Below are 20,191 nucleotides of genomic sequence, written 5' to 3' on the forward strand. Positions count from 1 at the left end.
ATTTGTTTGCTATTTATTTTTTGGCTCTACAGCAAAAGCTGAACCAAAATAAAGCTAATGGGGCCAGTGAGAAGCCTCCAGAGTGGTTTACCCGCTACTTGGAATCCGTAAGTGTTTCTTTGGATGTTTGTTTTATCAAAGGTTTCTGTGAGACACTGGTGGGGAGTAGTCAGGGAAGGATTTATTTCTTTATGAGGGTTTGGTTAATCTGGTTTCCTCAAAAGCAGATAGCACTTGGCTTCTAAATATCAAGAAGCCATTACAGTTCTACAGCGTAGCTGTTGCCAAAGATGTAGTTCATACTGAAAGATAGAACTACAACGTCCTTTGTCAAAGCAGGATTATTTCCTGTTCGGTTTTAAATAATCTTGGCTTTGAGGGGGTTGGGATAGTTTAGGGATTTTCTCTTTCCACTGGGCGACTCCTATGGTAGAATCCATCTTGCATTCCACACAGCTGTTAGGATTTCATGCTAGTCATTCTCCTGAAGAACTTACATAAAACATAGTTGCTTTTAGGAAGTCCTGTTTTACCAGTTCAACAGACATAGCCTTCAGGGCTTCTAGGATCTGAGAATCACAACATAAACAGAGCACTTAAGAAAGCCTAGGCCTCTAAAGGTAACACTTGCTTGGAGACGGGGGTATAACATATATCAGCTATGTCTACACTACAGGGTTTTGTCAACAAAACTGGCGTTTTATCAATAAAACCCGGGGAACATCCAGATTCCTAAAGTCTTCTGTTAACAGTAAATCAGCACAAGGCAGCACTTTTACTGACAGCTTTATCACGCTTCTCACGAAGCATAAAGCCTCTGTTGACAGATCTCTGAGAGAAATCTGGTCTGGATGTTCTGGGGGTGGGGGGCCCCCTCTGTCGACAGACAGGGCTTCTGGGACCCTGGGCAGCCCTGTCTGCTGTGCTTCCAGTTGTCCATTTTGTCGAGAGCGTGTCTGGGCAATCCCACAGCTCTCTGTCGACAGAGCAAGTTGCTCTTTGGTCGTGATCTGTTGCCAGAGGTTTTGTCAGAAGATATCTGCCAACAAAACCTTCTGTTGACAAATTGCTGTAATCTGGATATAGCCGTAGACCTTAAAATATAGGTATTGATGTTGAGCAGTGGAGAGATGACTAGCCAGGAATAATCTATTACCTTTCTGAAACTAATCCAGGTCATACTGATCACTGTAATAATAGCCCTTGTTTATAAGGCGCTAGCCAGTGATATTCAGAGTAGGAGTTGATAAGAAAAGCCAAGACTCAGACACGTAGGGAGCCTCTGACAGTGATGGCTGAAGACCTACTTGCTGCCTGGGAGGGTTAATAAAGCGCCTGAGTTTAAGGGACAATACTAGACTTCTAGAGTTTCCTTACGTGACAGGGAATTTGTGTCCTAGAATCAATATTTATAATCTTTTGTTTGTTTTTTCGGCTTATATATTTGATTCCTGAAAATGAGTGATTTGGTATTTTGTTAAATGTCACTAAATCTCTGAGTAGGGTGATTATTCAACTGATTTCAATCTGAAGATGCCAGAGGAGGAAAAGGAATTAACACTGAACTTTCTGGCTTTAAAACTGGGAACACTGAGACTATGTGGACCAAAACCTAACGCTGTCCAGATATGTACCTTGGGTAACCTTCACCTTATCTTCAGTTTAGGGAACAAGTCGTTAAAGAAACCGTTGAGAAACTTGAACAAAAACTAAGTGAGAAGCTCATCCTTCATCATCAGGCCCTAGACTCATCCATCAGCTCCACTGCAACAGCACAGCCAGCTCCAGAGACCCAGTCAACACACAGCAGCCAATGTGACTGGCTAATCTTCTGCAGCAACTGCCATGCCCGGATTGTGGGGATCCGCTACCAGTGCAGGTATGGTCGGATGGCACCTAACTCTTTAGAAAGAGTGACATTTCAGTGTGGCTTATAGGACAGAAAATTATTGGCACTGGGAAAAACCTCTAAAGTTTGAATCCATGCAGTGTGGTCCTAATCTCAAATGCTCTTGTATGTATTGCTGCATCTCTTGTGCAATCCACGCGTGTGCTGGTACATGTGCTTTGGTGACTTGACAACTTTCTCCGTGGCATATGGGCCTTGATATGAGATCACGGTGTCTTTACTAAGTAGTTCTGATTTTGGCCATGATTGGTTACTCGGCGGATGCACGGTTTTTTTTTTTTTCTTTTTCCGTTTCTCCTTTTTTTTTCTCTGTAGCCACACCAGAATTCAAAGCACTGAATCCTGCATTAGAAGTACATTTATACTGATCAGTGTCTAAGTGCTGTGTAGTAACACAGATCCCATAGAAAGGGGAAGCTGCCCTTCGAGTTCCTGTAAAAATTCTTTGTTTCTCTGACCTAAATAGCAGCTGATGTAGTTGAGTCTTGTGTATTTTTCCTCTGTCACCCAGAGCATGCAAATTGAGACATTTTCATTAATCTCATTCTATCAGTATATATGCATTATAGCCCTGGAAAGCTGCTAAATCTTTGGTGTCCTGTCCCCTACATTGTATATCCGCTGTACTGCAGTATATTTTACAAGAACTTATCTTTCTTACCCTTGGTCATTGTACAATCCATAGTCAGTCAGTCATGAGTTAAGTATGGCATGTTTTAAGATGTGAAACTAAAGAGGAAATGACTCAATGTCTTGGATGGAGTTGGGTTAGAAGGAATGTTCCTGATGTGGCTGTATACATGAAGAAGCCAGCTCCTGGTCCACTGATCTAGTCTTGCCTAATAGCCAGGGGTTCTGATACAGTGATTTGCTTCTTTACGGAAATGAGGTGTTACCCATATGAGGATTTCCTTTCCTACTACACCTTCCTTTACTTGCCTTTTAAGTAATGTGTTTGTCTTTTACTTCTTTTGCAGTGTATGCCCAGCCTACAGCATCTGTGAACCTTGTGAAGGAGGAACATATGCCCATGATCCTAATCATGTCTTGTTGAAGTTGCGGAGACCTGTTGTATGTGTGTCTGAGACATACAGCATTGGGCAGTTCTCCCCCCGTCTCCCTGCTACTTTGGAGCAAGTTAGGTAAATGCATAGTGGTCTCAAATACAGGGCACTGTTCTCCTGCTGTGCAGGAGGCAGTTTGAAAACACCTACGTTCGGGATTTTGTTTAGGGTTTATGAATTCAGCCATAGAATAAAGCAGGAAGTGGAAACTGGTGCATGGATTATTGCCAGAATATGGATTAAATGGCTAAGCAGAGTAGAATGTGTCTCTGCCGCATTAAATCTAAGAGTGTCCGACACGCTTCAGAAACAACACTATAATTTCAAAGTTTAAATTTAAAAAAAAAAAGCCCTGATTATTTTCTATAAATGGTGAATGTCGAAGTAGCAAATGATATGTGACCTTGAAATGCTAAATAACTCCCCATTTAATATGTGCAATGCATTTTGGGTATGTTACTGTGTCTATTTTGAGCATGTTGCTAATAATTCTTGATTTTTGAAAAGGAAGCTTACGGCAGTCTTCTTTTGAAGGGAAACATGCATTTTAAGAAAGAAAACTGAAATTAAATGTGAAGTAAAATTGGCAGAATTAAAATGAGTTTGGGAGTGAAAGTCAGGAAGATAGTATAAACACACGTAAACTGTGAGGAAGTAGAATGTTTAAAAGTTTGAACATCCTGCATGAAACATGTATTGCATTACAAATCATTGTGTATGTGCTGTTCTTAAAAAAGGGGTTACAAAAAGTATGATGTTTATTAAAGACTGTCTTGTATTCACATGCATTGTGGCTTTTGAATTATTGTTTTTATCAAGTTAAAAAAAAAAATCTCTTCTTGCTATTTTGTTTGCCAACCCTTGACCTAATGAGTTGGGTGCCTGTGATAACATATTTGTTAATGTGACCTCCATGACTTAGCTCTTCCTTTAGGGCAGCTTTAAATATCTTTGCCAGCTACTCTCCAGGCATTGTTGCAGATTTCCATCCTTTGGGAAATGTGCCTTGCAGAAGATGTCACTGGGATATTGCTGAGGTTTTTCATTCCATGTTCCTGGTAGAACTTTGAGTTGTATTGTTGCTGGAAGTTTAGGCCCAGTTTGGTTGGTACATATATGTTGTACAGACCTGTGTATTTTTTATTTATAGGCTCCAGAAACAGATGGACAAAAGATTTCTGAAGGCGGAAAAGCAAAGATTACGAGCAGAGAAGAAACAGCGAAAGGCTGAGGTCCGAGAGCTCAAAAAACAGCTCAAGCTACACAGGAAGATTCACCTGTGGAACTCTGTCCATGCTCTGGAGATCACTGGCTCACCCGCTATCAAACCAGAGAGCCTGCAGCCCAGTGCCCTCACGTAAGGAATGCTGGAACCCAGAGCAGCACATCATGTATAGCTGTGCTATTTCTCAATCCTGGGATGCAGTGAGGCTAAAATATTATGTAGAATTTTATGAAATAATGAAAAGCTAAACTCTGGAGACTCTCACAATGGCGGTGGGATTCCATGAAAGCTTTGCCCTGGTGAGGATTGCAGGGTTTGGCACTTAAAGGTTGATTCTATTTGTTTAAAATCTTGTCCCTTTACCAGAAATCTGAAAACAGAAACAGTAGACCCCCAAGTTATGTGAGGGTTGCGCTCCTGTGCACCCTCACCTAACTCAAATTTCATGCAAGTCTGGGGGCAGGAGCTGGGAACCAGGCTTGTGGGAACAAGGAAACTAACTAGTGTGCCAGGACTAGTCAGTTTCCTGGCTCCCAGAGTGTCTCCTGGCTCCACTCTGATGGCAGGAGCCAGCAAAACTGACCAGCGCTCTGTGGCCTGGTTCCTGGGGCTTGTAGGAGACGGGAAACTGCCATCAGCCAGGTAGCCAGCTGGGAGCTAGGCATAGCTTCTCCCCGGCTTCCCCCAGCTTGGGGGGAGCTGGGTGGGCAGACAGCCACAGCAGAGCAGCTTCTCCCCAGCTGCGGGAGCTGGAGGCTGGAGCCAGGGAGCTGGTGGAAGAGCTGCGCTCCTGCCAGCCCTCAGCCCCTGAGAACCCAAGGATTTCGACTTGCAGTTAACTTGTGTTAATGCAATTTAAGTCAAGTTGAAATCGTGCATATTGGATTTACTGTATACTGTGCATTCGTTCTTATGAGGGTAGAGAAAGCACAAGCGGTTTAAACTTGTGGTGTGACACAATCAGAAGGGAGCATAAATTGAAGGTTGATTTCACAACTTATTTGAACAAACTGCATTTTCTTATGGTCTTCCTGACTTATTCCTTTCGGAATTTAGTCTGTGCTCCACGTGCGAAGTTTAGCACAAGACCTTGCTGAAGTAAGACTGGGATGTAGCATCCTTTTGTCTCATTAGATTGGAGCTTTTCATATAGAGAATCCACTTGAGTTGTTCCCTCGTTCTACTTTATGCATGTAGAGATTTAAAACATTCAGTATTTTTGGTTTTTCATCTTAAAATCATTGGGGTGTATTTTCCTCTCTTAACATAAATGGGAGCTGCTTATGCTCATGGAGAGTTTAGTGTATCCAGTTTTTACCTATTAGGTAGGATGTGTGTTTCTGCACTTTTTTTTTTAAAAACGACACCAAGTTGAAATATAGTGCAGGCCTGAAACTGTATTTTAATTGACATACTTGTAATCCTCCTGCCAAGTTTCTGTGTTTTGGTGGAGGTGGGGGAAGGAACACTTAAAACCCATCTCTTGTAGTGCATTCTTACAGGGGAAATGAGAAGGGTGACTAGATACTAATGTTCTGATTCAACAAAGCATTTCAATAGGTGTTAAAATGTTTTGCTAAATCTTAGCCAAAGAACTGTCACATGACGGTAAACCATCTGGGATCACATTATTTCGTTTATATTAATCTTAGGTGCTATAATTATACTAGGGGAATTTTCAGCATGATATAGTACATTGTTGCGGAGCTAGTCTATAAAAACTAAGCCACTCCACACTGGACAGGGAAAGATAGAAGGAAATAGTGAGGGAGGTATCGGACCCCAGTGGGTGCTGAGCCCATGGTTGATGGTTATGATAATGATGATAAATTTTTAGCAAGTGTTTTTATTTTGATCCTGAGAACAGAGGACGACAAGCCAGTTAAATGGTGAGATTTTAAAATGTAGCTTGAAGATATTTATATAAAATGTTAGGGCTTTGGGCCTGCCTTCCACAGATGGAGGAGGGATGACAACTGAAATAAGACGGTCTCAGTCAATTTCAGAGCAGCTTCTGTGCTTTGCTGTGTACTCAGGAGTCCTATCCAGCCCTGCCCAACAGTTGTTCCTACGCTGAGTGCAGCATTTGTGGATGAGAATTTGCCTGACGGAACTCATATACAACCAGGGACAAAGTTTATCAAGCACTGGCGGATGAAGAACACTGGCAATGTGGAGTGGAGCTCAGACACCAAGGTGCACCCCCTTTGCTATTACTTTGTTTACACTTGTAAATCATGTGAGTCAATTCCCAAAGTTAAAGCTTGTATGTGTTGCTTGTGGACAGGAGTTTTGGTTCTGACTGCAGCTAAAGCAGTAGCTGACTCAGCTTCTGGCTAGTTTGTTCATAAAAGAAAAGTACACATCTAGCACTCTTCAAGATTAGATGGCATTGGTCTGAAAAAAGATGCTAATGACTGCCATACCTTTGGGAAACTATACTGATTTAGACACTTCCTAAGCGGGGGCCGGATTCCATGGCATGGCAGTTCTCTCAGACATCAGCTTTTGCTTGTGTCACGTGTCAACATCTGATTGCAGCCTCTTCCTTTCATTAATCTAGATCAAAATTAAAACTGATACATCAATATTTTGTCAGCCTTGACCATGAGTAGGGTCCTTCCAAGTTCACAGCCATGAAAAATGAATCCCAAATCATGAAATCTGGTCTCTTGTGTGCTTTTACCTTATGCTGCACAGATTACACCAGCGTTTCTCCAGTTGGCAGTCCTGATTCACATTGGAGTTGAAGGGTTGCAAGGTTATTTTAGGGGGCTGTGGTTTTGCTACCTTTCTGTGCTGCTTTTTGGGCTGATTGGTCAGATTGACAGCTATTGACCAAGAATTGAGTTGTGTAGTCAGCAGCGCAGCAGTAAGGGTCGCAGTACTATGTTATGACATCCTTCTGTGCTGTTGCTGCTGGTGGCTCTGCCTTCAGAGCTGGTCTCCAAGCCAGCAGCCACCAGTCTCCATCTACCCAGCTCTAAAGGTAGTACTGCCATCTGAAGCAGGGCAGAAGTCAGGGTAGCAGTGCTGCATCCTCCCAATAACCCTTGCGAACCTTCCCATAATTCCTTTTTGGGCCAGGACCCTACAATTACATTACTGTGACATTTCACATTTAAATACCTGCAAAAATGAAATTTACAATTTTAAAAGTCTCCTGATTTGTGAAATTGACCAAAATGGACCCTGAATTTGGTAGGGCCCTAGCCATGGTTGTGACTTACAAAAGCAGTCTGAAAGGTTCATTATCCTCTGTTGAAAGAGCAGAACTAGAATGTGGAGTGGTAAAGCTGCCAATAAACTAATTGGTTTGTGGGGTTTTTTTTCTTTCCTTTTTTTTCCCTCTTCAGTTGAAATTCATGTGGGGAAATCTGACCCTAGGATCCTCTGAGAAAAAGGATGTGTTGGTGCCATCCCTGCCAGCAGGACAAGTGGGGATTGTCTCAGTTGAGTTTATTGCTCCTGCTCTGGAAGGGACCTACGCTTCTCATTGGCGGCTTTCACACAAGGGAGAGCAGTTTGGGCCCAGAGTTTGGTGCAGTATTGTCGTGGATCCCCTCCCAGACACTACCTGTTTGGAAAAAAATCAGATGATCTCTAGTTCCAGTCTAAAGGATAAAACTTCCTGTAGTAATGAGGCAAGTGTTCCAAACTGGTGTCATGGAGTCTGCCTATGGAAGAAAGAGGAATGGTGTCTGTTTCTATTTGGCACGATGCTGTAGTTGCTTCCATCTTCTCACAGTGTTGATTTAATGTTGGGGATTATTTCAGTTTCTTTTTGTTTAAAAAAGATGGTCTAACTTTGTTGTGTTGACAAACCTGAAGTTAATTGTTGCAGCATATTGCAACTGCTTTCTTGCCTTCAGTTGTGACTGAAACCTTAAATGACATCTCGTGATCCATAAGGCTATGTAGTAGGTGGAATGAGGCCTTATGCATAGTGGCCTTGTACAAAAACAGTCTAGCTTTACAGCTATATAACTATATGTTTGAGCCTCCTGTTAACCTAAGATGTTTCTGGGATGTGTCTCCTTACTACTCTGGATTTTCTGCAGGTTGCGTCTTCAAAAGCAGAAAGCCAGCAATCTGATGAGGAGAAGGAGCAGACAGACTTGCTGGTGCCAGCCATACCTCTGAAGATGAACAATATCCCCTGTGAAAGGGAGTTTTACATCCCATCAGTTGATCTTCTTACTGCGCAGGTAAATTACTAAAACCAGGAGATGCAATCTTGCTGCTTCTGCTTTAAATTTCATAAAGTACATAAGTATTCACAAGAATTAGTTGCCTCTGTCTTCTTGAACTGTCAGCTGGTTGGGCTGCTGCATAATAGAGGCCACAGCTTTCTTGATTTGAGTACAGCTCAATGCTACAGCAGTAGAAATGCCTCCCATCCTGTTACCTGAGTAGAACCTGTTCCACACTGAGTTTTATGGGCACCTTCCCTTCTTTGCCTCTAATAAAGGGCACTTGTGTATGCACTGCTTCCTCTGGATAGTCTTGCTCTTGCTCTCTCTCTGGTCAGTCACAAACTATTAAAAGAAGTACTACTTTGCAGTGGACATAAGAGTCCCAGTAGAGAGCTGCAGTCTGCCTGAAATTCTGAGGCTTCTGGAGAAGTGGAGTAGATTGCTGTGTAATAAATGAGGAAGTGTCGGGTTCAGTGAGGGGTGGAGTGTAAGGAACATGAATGGAAATGGTCTGTTGTTTTCTCCTGTAGGATTTGCTGTCCTTTGAGCTGCTGGATATTAACATTGTGCAGGAACTGGAGCGAGTGCCACACAACACCCCTGTTGGTAAGGACCTTTTTTCAATTCCAGCACATAACATTTCCTATGCCAGGAGACCAAGGGAAAAGAAATCTGTCTGCGGTCATGCAGAAGGCCCACTTTCACTTTGAGGCTCTATGGACTGTGTTGCTGGAGAAGCCATTTGGCACTCTGCATGTGAGACTTTGCCTCTTAAGACACAGGGTAATGAGCTCTTCCAAGCTCCAGCATCTCTGCGCTTCACTCAGACTTCCCCTTACTCTGGTCCAGAGAGAATCTTGAAGGCCCCTTGTGCTTTTCTCCTTGACTCCCTTTCTCGCTCTCATCACTGTGACCTCAGGGGAGGCTGCTCTTCTTTACACCCAGTCAGTGTCAATGGAGCATCATAGACCAGTCTGTGTTTGAGGTGTTTGTGACACTCACAGGGTATCTTCTGAGATGTTTGATTCCCATCAATCTGCAGCAAGTAATGTGAGGGAGACCTAACTCTGAAAATGGCTGATTGCTTGAATGATTGCCTCTTGTTCAGCAGGAAGTCTTTTCCTGTATTGTGAATAAACTGTGTTTTGTCTTTGTTTTCCAGACATGACTCCATGCATGTCTCCTCTGCCGCATGATGGTCCTCTGATAGAGAAGCCTGGTTTGGGTCAGATAGAGGAGGAGAACGAGGGGAGTGGATTTAAACCAGTACCTGGTAAGCTGTCCTCCTGGCAGTCTCCAGGAACGTTGCATTTTCTCTGGATTGCTAGCCTGTTAATCTGTAAGTGAGAACCAGGAATCCACCTTCGCCACCATCAAGTGTAGCAGCGTATATTTGCAACTGCATTTGTGTCAACCTTCATTTTGTGTCCTGAAATAGAGAGTGCGTCTACACTAGCCAACTACTTCGAAGTAGCTGGCACAACGTCAAAATAGCATGCGTTGCGTCTACACACGCTGTGTGCTGTTTTGACGTTGAAATTGACGTTAGGCGGTGAGACGTCAAAATCGCTATTCCCATCCAAAGATGGGAATAGCACCCGACTTCGACGTTGAACGTCAAAGTAGGGCATGTGTAGATGATCCACGTCCTGCTACTTCGAAATAGTGGGGTCCTCTATGGCGACCATCAGCTGAGGGGTTGAGAGACGCTCTGTCCAGCCCCTGCATGGCTCTGTGGTCACCACGTGCAGCAGGGCTCGTGCAGCAGCCCTTAGCCCAGAGCTTCTGGCTGCTGCTGCAGCTGGGGGTCCATGCTGCATGCACAGGGTCTGCAACCGGTTGTCAGCTCTGTGGATCTTGTGCTGTGCAGGGCAAGTGTGTCTGGGAGGCGCCCTTTAAGGGAGCGGCTTGGGGCTTTGCTGGCCCCTTATTTCGACAGGGAGCGCTTGTGTGTGTGGATGCTCCACATTTCCTTCAGGGCAGCTCCTTTCGATGTTGAACATCGATGGCACCAGCCCTGGAGGACGTGTAGACAATACGTGTCGAAGTAGCCTGTTTTGATGTCCTTACTTCAAAATAGGCTACTTCGACGTAGTGTGCTAATGTAGACGTACCCAGAGTACAAATGGTTCCTTATTCAGTATCTCTGCTAGCTGACTGAGTCCAAACAACCTTATCAGCATAAACAAATGTTTACTCCCGTTAAACATTTCTGTGGAGGAACAGACAAGAATATCTGACTCATCATCTACCATGGACCAATCCCACCCTGGTTGTAGGATTCACGTGGATTTAGATCCAGTGAGAAGCAGCAGTCAGAAAATCTCTGGAATTGATACAAAACTCATCAACTTTTCCTTATGGTTACATGTTGAATTATACTCAGAATGTTGCATTCTGCATGGTCCATGGTGGTTTTTTTTGTTTAAATTTTTCCCCAAGACTCTACTCACTCAGATTTAACTGAAAGGAAGTGAACTCTGAAATGCATCTGTTTCAGAGAAGTAAGTAATAACATTTGAAAAAAAACAGAGGTTTCCTTGTGTGATCCTCTGTCCTGGTCAGGCTGCCTTTCACACAGTCCAGTGATACATTCTCTAACTGTACAAAAATAACTTGGGGCATGTCATTTAAAAAGTGATAACTGAAACTTGCTGTCCCTGCAGATGCTGATATGTTGAAGGTGAAGACTGACCATCCAGTGAATTTGGAAGAAGGGGAAGAAGACATGAGCGGGACTCAGTTTGTCTGTGAAACAGTAATTCGCTCCCTTACCCTGGACGCTGCACCTGACCACAAACCCCCTCAAAGAAGGAAATCACTGCAGAGTGAGTGCTCCTCTTAGCTGAGTTCTGTGGCTTTATTTCATTTTGTGCAGCTGAATCTTGGCAATAAATTGCCTCACCCTGAAGGTGGGTACAACAGTTTAACTAACTATTCTTCCTGTTTCTTCTATTAGGCTCTCTGCAAATATTACAAGACACCTTCAGTTACAGTGTAAAAAGTGAGGAAACTACTGGGACAAAAAGCAGTTCTGTTTGCGAACTCAGGGAAATGGGGTCGCAGCGCCATCAGACAGAGGAAAATAAGTTTGGTGAGTGAAATGGAGTCTGAGGCCAGAATGGACTGTTGTAATTCTCTAGTCCTAAGGGTGGCCCACCAGTTACGAACGAAGAGCCACACAGCATGTAAAGAGCCATATATTTATTTTTAGCTAGCTAGTTATACATATATAGGTACAGCATATATTTATATCTAGTTATAAATAAAATAAATAAATATATATATATATATAATAATATGTGGCACAGTACCCTCCCGCTTCCGTGGAGCAAGGCACCCCCACCTTACTTGGGCTAACTCAGTGCCAATGGCTCATCAGAGCTGCTGCTGCTTCCACCACTGCGCCGCCCCCCCCCCCCCCCCCCCCCGGTGGGTGGGGCGCATGCGGGCAGGTCTCAGGAAGAGCTGCATTTCATGGCTCAAAGAGCCACAGTGATGCTCGAGAGCCCTGGGTTGGCCACCCCTGCTCTAGTCTGACCTTAGCAGAGACCATAGGACTTCTCCCAAAATAATTCCTGTTTTAAATTAGAACTGCTTTTTTGTATGTGCCCAATCAGTGGGGTTAAATGTGTGAATGCCTCGACTCTAATGACTTTATGCCTGTGATAGATCTCATGGTAAGAGTTGTGATAAACTCTGAAATACAATAGGGAATCTGTGGAATGGACTCACTGTTGCATAGAATATATGTATCTGTACTCTAATCGAGCAGCAGCTGAAACCATTTTCTTCTGCAAAATGGAATTAAATTGTAGCAGGCTAAAGAAAGGGGAATTCTAGTCGGGTAGGTGTCTGAAGGGCCTGGTTTTCAGCTTGTGCCTTTGTTAGGCCATGTCTACACTAGTATTTATGTTGGAAAACCTTCTGTTGTTCAGGGATGTGGGAAAAACACATTGAACCACATAAGTTACACTGACGGGCAGTCCTGGGTATATCGCTTAGTCACTAGGAGATGCTCTCCTGCTAGCGTAGCTCTGATGGCTCCTTGAGCTGGTTTTATGATATCGTTGGGAAAGGTCTTTCCTATTGACGTAAGATAGCTACACAAATGCTCTTACAGTGGTATAGATGTATCAGCACAGCTGTGCCACTGTAACTTGTAGACATGCTCCCTTCTAGTTGCTTCATGTTGATGGTCATCTGTGTATAGGTGCATGCCTATTCCAGGATTGACAGTCAGGCTCAAATTTCTAAGTCCTCAATGTAATTAGTGTGCATGTTGCATTTTACATTCTTAATAATATGGCCTGTCCCTTTCTCACGTCCCCTTGCTTTGTCCATGGGCTAAGGTGAACTCTGGAGATCTGCATTCAGTCCCTGAGGAGGTGAGTTGCAAGCCCAGTTTGATCTGTGTGATTGTGAGGTTTCAACTACCTGGTTACTTCTGGGGGTGCCTTTTTAATGTAAGGTACCCAGAAATTGTTCAGTTCCTTACCCCTGGGCAGCAGTTTTTCCTGTAAGCTGTGTGCTTGGGTGGCTGCTCAGGAGAGATTCAGATGCCATCCAGCTGATTAGTGGCAAGCCTACCACTGGGCTTCCCCCCCCAGCCCCCGATAGTGCACATTCATACATGCTTCATTGCACATAAATTTATTTGGCACATAGTTGGAAAAGATTAGAGGGAGCATTGCCAGGCAGTAGCATAAACAAAATTCAGACCCACTTATCTCATGCCAAAAATCACTTTCAGATCAAGTCAGCTTCCTAGTCAAAAGCCCCCACCATCACCACATGCACACAGGGGGAAACAGCCTGTCTGGGCTTGGCACCAAAGATCGTGCAGTTGGTTCAATGTTCTTGTCTTGCATTAATAGGCAGATGGTGCCTTTTTGCCAAGCTGGTCTTACTGGCAAAGTTCTAGTAGGCCATTCTTTTCCCTCTATTAGAGAAACTCAGAGTGTCTGATGGCGTGAATCTCAGTGGGGAGCCCAGCGACGCAGAAGACGAAGAGGATGATGTTAAAGATGAAGTTCAAAGCCAAGCATCCTCTGCTTCTTCAGAGGATTATATCATTATCCTCCCTGAGTGCTTCGATACCAGCCGTCCACTGGGGGAGAGCATGTATAGCTCTGCTCTTTCTCAGCCCAGTTTGGAAAGAACAGTAGAGACTGAAAGGGAAGCAGTGATCCCAGCAGAGAGCCAGGCCCACATCCATAATATCAATGATATCCTAACAACTTCACAGACGTTGGAGGCAGTACCGTTGACCCCTGAGATTGTTGGCACCCCGCCCCAACTGCAAAGGTACGGCAGGTGAGAGTGCTTCTGTGAAGAGAACAGAACTGCTTGAGATAGAAACTCAAAGCCTGTGGAGCTTCAGGCACTGAGCCTGAGCCCTAGGCGCAAAGTGAACATGTTACATTTGTGCTGTTTGAAAAGCATATGCAAGTGTGAATGCCGCGGATCCTCCTGTGTCGTTTAAGGAAGAATCTTCTGTACCTCCTGTAATGACTTCAGAACTGAGGTTTGTGGGATTTGCATCTGTGTATTTCTATAGCGGTTTTTTCTTTTTCTTTCTTCCCAGGAACCCCTCTTCTGTTCAGAGTCTCCAAAAACCAAATTTGCCATTTACAGAGGACGTACCTTCATCTGTCACTGATCAAATAGGAGAAGGTACTTATAGCACAAATTATCAATTCCTTAGGTGACTGCTTGCTAACATGCACTGTTAATACATAGGCTACTCATCGCATATTCACTGGGTTGTGCATCATGTTATTCCTATAAAAGTAGTATCAACATCTGCTAGCTGCCATAGAGGTAAAAGAAGATGCAGTTTCTCCCCACACCCTTTGCATGTTTGTCCTTCATACAGTAAATTCTTTAGAAGTAAAGTATTACAGTATGATTCTTTCATGCCCAAATGATCCCTTCTGCTGTTCCTTTTATTCAGCCAATAGTGATTACTTCTTGATGGGGCAGAAATGTACTTGAAGAGAGGGATTTGGCGATGTGGTCAGGATTAGCTAGCAGATTTCCTAGCAAAGACCAACTAGTTGGGGCAGAAGTGGGACTCCCGCTCTTCTTATCCCAGGAATCCCAAACACTGGATAGCTGCAGCATCCAACTTAGAGTATAGTGAACTTCCTGCCCACAAGCTTGTGATGTCAGCATTTTACACTTGGTTTCTTATGGACTGTAGAAATCTCACTACTCCGGTTCATGTACCTAAGCCACAGCTGTCTACCAAGCCTGGTGAATGCACCTGCTTACTTGTTTTGATTTACTTCTAGAGCCCAGATCTGAAGACTTTTCTGGACCAGCACCCTCAGGAATTGTAAATGATGATAAATTGAAGTGCCCAGACTATACAAGGTAATTGAAACAGATCAGTTATATTTTCTGAATTAACACTTTGCATTTTGGCCTCACATCTCTTTTTGAATTAACTTTATAGGTTCTAGTAAACTAAGAAGGCAGCGCTGGCCAAGTTCAAGTCAAGATTTTAGATTTTCTCTATACTTTGATTTATGACCCTAGACGAAGGGGCCAAAGTTGAAGAGCCCTTTGCAAATCTGGTGACTTGCATGCTTCTGTTGAAGCTGTGTCCTTCTGAAATTCTGGTTAGCCTCCAGGCTGCTTAAGTTCTTAACAATGATTTAAACTAAAGACAGTTAAGAATGCAACCAGCTTACAAACAAGGTCCTAGGAGTTGGATGTGCAATATATTAAATTAAAAAGAAAATGTTACGAGACCAGGTGAATACCTGATTAGGTAAATAGTATCAGGGGGTTGCTGTGTTAGTCAGTATCCGCAGAACAATGAGAAGTCCTGTGGTACTTTATAGACTAACATATTTTGGAGCATAGGTCTTTGTGGGCAAAGACCAGCTTTGTTAGAGGCAATGTAGGGGGAATCTCCACTACATTTCATCTGATGAAGTGGGTCTTTGCCCACAAAAGCTTATGCTCCAATATACATTAGTCTGTAAGGTGCCACAGGACTTCTTGTTGTGTTTTGGTTAAGCAAATTAGACCAATATAGACCAGCAATGGTCATGGTAAGTCTGGATCTTAGGATTGTTCTGAAAGAGCGTATTTGGGAGGCAACAATGCTGCTACATATCCATATACAGCCTTGTAGATATCTGTGAGCAAGCAAATAGTTCCACTGCAGAAAACTATTGTCTTGAATGAGCTTCTTCTATACTAACATAAAACCTGCTAATAAGGTGCCTCAGAAGAAAGGGACTGACCTTCAGAAATTGCCTCTGAATGCTTCCTTTGGCTAAGATGCCATTTTCTCAAGTGAGCGAGAACCTATTGTGATTTATCAGGGAGATACAGCCAGCAAAATACACACTTGCCTTTAGCAGCTTCAGATAACGTCACGCTTCTCCACAGGCACCCCCAAGGAAGCAGCATTGCAGGGGGACTGGTTAAAGGAGCTTTGTCTGTTGCTGCCTCTGCCTACAAAGCACTGTTTGCTGGGCAGTCCATTGAAGAGCAGGTATGTGTGTATCTCATTTTCTGGTGCACTGCAGGGGAGGATATTTTAGAACTGTAATCTTACTTTCAAATATTATGTGAGCTTAATGCCATATTATAGGGTTAATTCTCATTGTAAAACTCCTGTCCTCTTATTCTTGGAACAGTTAAATATTGAACAGGTTTGGCAGTAACTCTTTGACTTGCAGGCTGAAGCACAGTTCCCATGACTAGTTTAGGAAGGCCAGAGTATACTTAGTTATTTGGGGAACATCCAGTGCTAGTAATTCTAGCAGTTCACACAAAGCATAAAGTGATTTCTGCAGGCAACTTAAATGCCAAAGCAAACCGGAAAGGTTGGGTCGTGTCAGAAGCGGGGCTGAACTATCAGAGTTGAGCCCTATGTGGTTATCACATTGGCTCCAGTGTCTTAAGTGGCAAAAATTAGGGATATGCCATTTCCTTTGCCTGGAAAGACTTCATTAGGTGCTGGAGACTGGGTTGATGTGAAGTTACTGGAGGGAGTAGCTTCTATAAGGTAGCGATGCAGTTGGACAGCTGATGTAGTCATATTCCAATGTAATGTAACTTTCAGCCAACTGCAGAAGGAGAATTGTTTCAACCACTCAGCCCAAAAAAAATCAGTTGCCTTTAGTGATTGCAATCAGCCATAACTACTTTAGGGTGTTTGCAGAGCCTTATTTTATCTAGTGTGATAAGTCATCTGTTGGTTGGTTGTCTCTCTCTTTTAGGACTGACTATATCTCACCTTTGCTTCCATCACTAATAAATCTTAGCTGTTGTTCAAGGTGTTTATATATTCCAGTAAGGCTCAAAACTGCTGAATTGCCTCCCTGTTACAAGTTTCTTTCCATGCTGACAGGAAAAGCAGTGCAGTCATAAAAGTTGCAGATGGTAGAGACCTCAGCGGATATATCTACACTGGAGTTGGACACCTGCACCTGGCCTGTACCAGCTGACTCAGGCTTGCAGGGCTCCCGTGACTGTAAATGTTGGGGCTTGGGCTGCAGCCTGAGCTATGGGACCCTCCCACTTCAGAGGGTCCTAGAGTCCTGTCTCCAGCCAAAGCCTGAAAGTCTGCACTGAGCCCTGCCAGCCGAAGTCAGCTAGCATGGTTCAGCAGAGTGTTTTTAATTGTACCATAGATATACCTGGAGAAGACTTCTTCCGTCTATTCTAGTCCATCCTCTGATCAATGATCACACAATGGTTATTTTAATGAGTAACTAAAGAAGTAGGTTACTCATTTAAAGTAATGATTTCCTCAAGGACGTAGGCTTATTCTGGGTTTTCTCCAGCAAGTAACTTGGACTGACTTCTTAACACATCCTGATAGTGAAATAGCAGTTAAAAACTCAGTTTAAAACAAACAAACCAGGTGTCTCTTGAAAGAGATCACATTTTGAAAAAATCAGTTACTTAAACTGTGGTCTGTCACTTGGTACTGTTTGTGATTCGGTAGCACTGCCTAGGGCTGGCAGACAATTCGCATTCTTGGCATGACTTCAGTTCCATCTCTTTCTGATCATATGCTTTTTTTTAATGTAGGGTGATGAAATGTACAACTGCGTGGTCTCTGCCCCAAAGAGCGTAGTTTGAGAGGTGTTCATCCTCGTGACTTCAGTAGGGTAGGACATGGTAATCTAGATTCATTTGGAATATGAGTTGGTACTTTAATCCATCTCTGAATGGCTAATGCACACCAGCCCTTGCAGAGTAATTATCAGTTGCTAAATGAAACCCTAAAAAGTGAAGTCATTTTAAATATCTGAGAATGTAAACAAGTTCAGCTGCACATGAAATGATTATTTTTAAAATCTTTCATAAAAGACTTTATAAGCTTTCTGCTTTGAAAGAGAGGTGACTATTCAGTCCATTATTTAAATTCTCTTTTCTTTAAGCAGCCTACAGCTACAGAAGAGCAGACTGCCACTCTCCTAGCAAATCTGAGTGAGATGGGATTCTGTGACAGGCAGTTAAACCTGAGACTGCTGAAGAAACACAACTATAACATAGTGCAAGTAGTTACGGAATTGCTTCAAATCAATAATGACTGGTACAGCAGCAGATACTGACTTTTGCTAGCTGAAGCAAGCTTATTCGACCAGACTTTTATTAAACATCACAGCAGCAGACTATTCCTAGGCTTTCTTCTGTTCTGGGGCACAGGGATAGAAGCACGTCAGTTCAATTTTTCTTGATTTGTTCCTTCACTGAAATCTCAAACATACCACCCGTGTCTCAACATTGTACAAAGCAAAGACCAGAATTTTAACTTTAGACACTGGATAGATAGCTGAATAACTTAAGTCTATTTGATACTAAATTTGTTGCATCTGGGAGTCCAGCAGAATTATTTTAAACTTCAGTGCAAGTGAGAACTTCCTCTTTTACTGAGCAAGTTATTTTTAGACAGTTGGGATATTTTGTTGACCTCAGAGTGCTCTTCATTGTAGTCTCACCTAATCTTGAAGATCTACACACAGATAACAGGATGCCACTCTGGTGTGAGGTGTTTCGTTTTTTTTTTAAATAACTTATTTTTTAATGCATGCTAGAAGTACTAATAGATTGAAAATACAGCACCCTTTAAAAAAAAAAAAGCGTGCTCAGATGAAATTCCTTTAAAAAAATTAAAATATTGAAGTACAGGCATTGATCATTTGTATGTATTTAATTAAGGTCAGGAATTTCAGTGTTTCATTTCATTGTAGATGGAATGAAGCAGGAGAATTAATTCACCAGCAACTCCTGGACAGTACCTATAATAGTGATTAGCACACAGTGTATTTCTTCAGCAAAGAAACAAAAAGTCACATATGAAAGTCATATGAAATCTTCTTGAAAATAGAATAGAACAGTAGGAAAAGTCTTTAGGGATTTTTTGCAAAGCATGTAGGTTTGACTGACTTTTTCCAAAATCACTACAGTGCAAACCTTCTTTTATACTGATGATGAACTGAAGAATGTGCTAGGTCTGGCCAATATGGGGATGTGAATTCTAGTTGTGTGGGATTTGATTGACTTTTGGTTTTAAAAAGCATTATCTCTAGCAGCATTAACTACCCATTCTCCCTTGGTGAATCAGGTTATATTATATAGATAATGATCTATATGGAGACTCATGCACATGCTGTCAGGCTGTCATATTAGCTTATGTGTAGTATTTGCAAGCAATGAAAATCTGAGAAAATAGTTCCCCTTGAAACCTGCCAGAGTTATGGTTCGATTCTTGGGAATGGCAAGAAACCATCAGCAGCCACTGCTGTGCAGTAAGTTAGAACCCAGACATTTGGGTTTGACAGCAGTTGGCAGCGTTCTCATTTTGAACCTGTCATGGTTTGTGATTTTTTTTCCTTGCTACACAAAAGCTTAGACCACTGATCTTGTCTAAAACATACTCAATTCTGATCACTGCTGCTTCCAAAGTACAGTATCAATATTTTCACAGGATATGGCTGAAGAAGCCCAAAGCTGTATCAGTATTGTGATTGACTATATAGTAATCATTAGCCATACCAATATAAATTAGATTCTGTTAGTGTTAGAAGAAAATATGTATGAGATACAATCTTATTGTTTAAAACCTATTTTTATAGAAGATACAAGATAGCAAATTGTTAAAAACATTTATTTTGAAATACAGGGAGATTCTTTTGCAGTGTGGATTCCCCCCACCCCTCCAGTATATTTCTATCTGCTGTGGACCAATTCTTGATAATTCCTCACTTGATAAAACTACAGTTTAATATGCTTCCATCACCTACAGCACTTGTGCAAACTCTGCTCTGAATTGTCCAGTTGCTGGTGAGCGTATCTTGACCCAGTTAGTCCAGCAACAAAGCGGTTCTGCTCTTAATACATAGCTTTACATTAGATTTTTTTTTTGTTACAAAATCTTTCCATTTGAGCTACTTTAATTGCTAAACACTAAAACATTTGCAAATAACACACTTAATTTGAGATCTAACACCCTTTAAAGTTTGCAAGACTTATCTTATCCTACCCTCCGTGATGCTTGGTTTAGTTTTACTGTTGTAACTCTAAGCCATTCTTCTGAACCCTGATCATTTTAGATAGTGTATGCTTGGACTTAAGGTATATTTCCGTTGGCTTTGTATATTTTGTTAATGGATGCATGATATAATTTATAATATATTCCATAGTGCAGAGAAAGCCTTTGTATATTACTTAGAATAAGCACTTTAAAGTCTTCAAATGTGATGTAAAAAAAAAATAAAATAAAAAAAATCTTTGCCTCAGTCCTTATAATAAAATTCATAAC

The 20,191-nt window shown here is 42.3% G+C and overlaps 1 protein-coding gene across 7 annotated transcripts in view; it reads left to right on the plus strand.

Annotated features, from left to right (window-relative positions):
* Nucleotides 1-20,169, plus strand: part of NBR1 (NBR1 autophagy cargo receptor) — a 28,587-nt gene extending 8,418 nt beyond the window's left edge. For 3 of the 7 annotated variants that reach the window (XM_074979377.1, XM_074979378.1, XM_074979374.1), the window contains exons 7-22: nt 33-107; nt 1,662-1,879; nt 2,887-3,051; nt 4,124-4,330; nt 6,235-6,394; nt 7,555-7,842; nt 8,260-8,406; nt 8,925-9,000; nt 9,557-9,667; nt 11,061-11,222; nt 11,354-11,488; nt 13,344-13,710; nt 13,982-14,070; nt 14,691-14,772; nt 15,802-15,907; nt 17,808-20,169. In XM_074979377.1, the coding sequence (XP_074835478.1) occupies nt 33-107; nt 1,662-1,879; nt 2,887-3,051; nt 4,124-4,330; nt 6,235-6,394; nt 7,555-7,842; nt 8,260-8,406; nt 8,925-9,000; nt 9,557-9,667; nt 11,061-11,222; nt 11,354-11,488; nt 13,344-13,710; nt 13,982-14,070; nt 14,691-14,772; nt 15,802-15,907; nt 17,808-17,981 (2,562 nt within the window). In that variant the 3' untranslated portion in view covers nt 17,982-20,169. Of the gene's footprint in view, nt 1-32; nt 108-1,661; nt 1,880-2,886; nt 3,052-4,123; nt 4,331-6,234; nt 6,395-7,554; nt 7,843-8,259; nt 8,407-8,924; nt 9,001-9,556; nt 9,668-11,060; nt 11,223-11,353; nt 11,489-13,343; nt 13,711-13,981; nt 14,071-14,690; nt 14,773-15,801; nt 15,908-17,454; nt 17,545-17,807 lie in introns of all 7 variants that reach the window. The other 4 variants (XM_074979379.1, XM_074979380.1, XM_074979375.1 and 1 more) reach the window with 4 other exon arrangements.
* Nucleotides 20,170-20,191: the final 22 nt, after the last annotated feature.

Source organism: Carettochelys insculpta, chromosome 28 (assembly GCF_033958435.1).
Source record: "Carettochelys insculpta isolate YL-2023 chromosome 28, ASM3395843v1, whole genome shotgun sequence".
In the NCBI taxonomy this organism is placed as follows: domain Eukaryota; kingdom Metazoa; phylum Chordata; order Testudines; family Carettochelyidae; genus Carettochelys; species Carettochelys insculpta.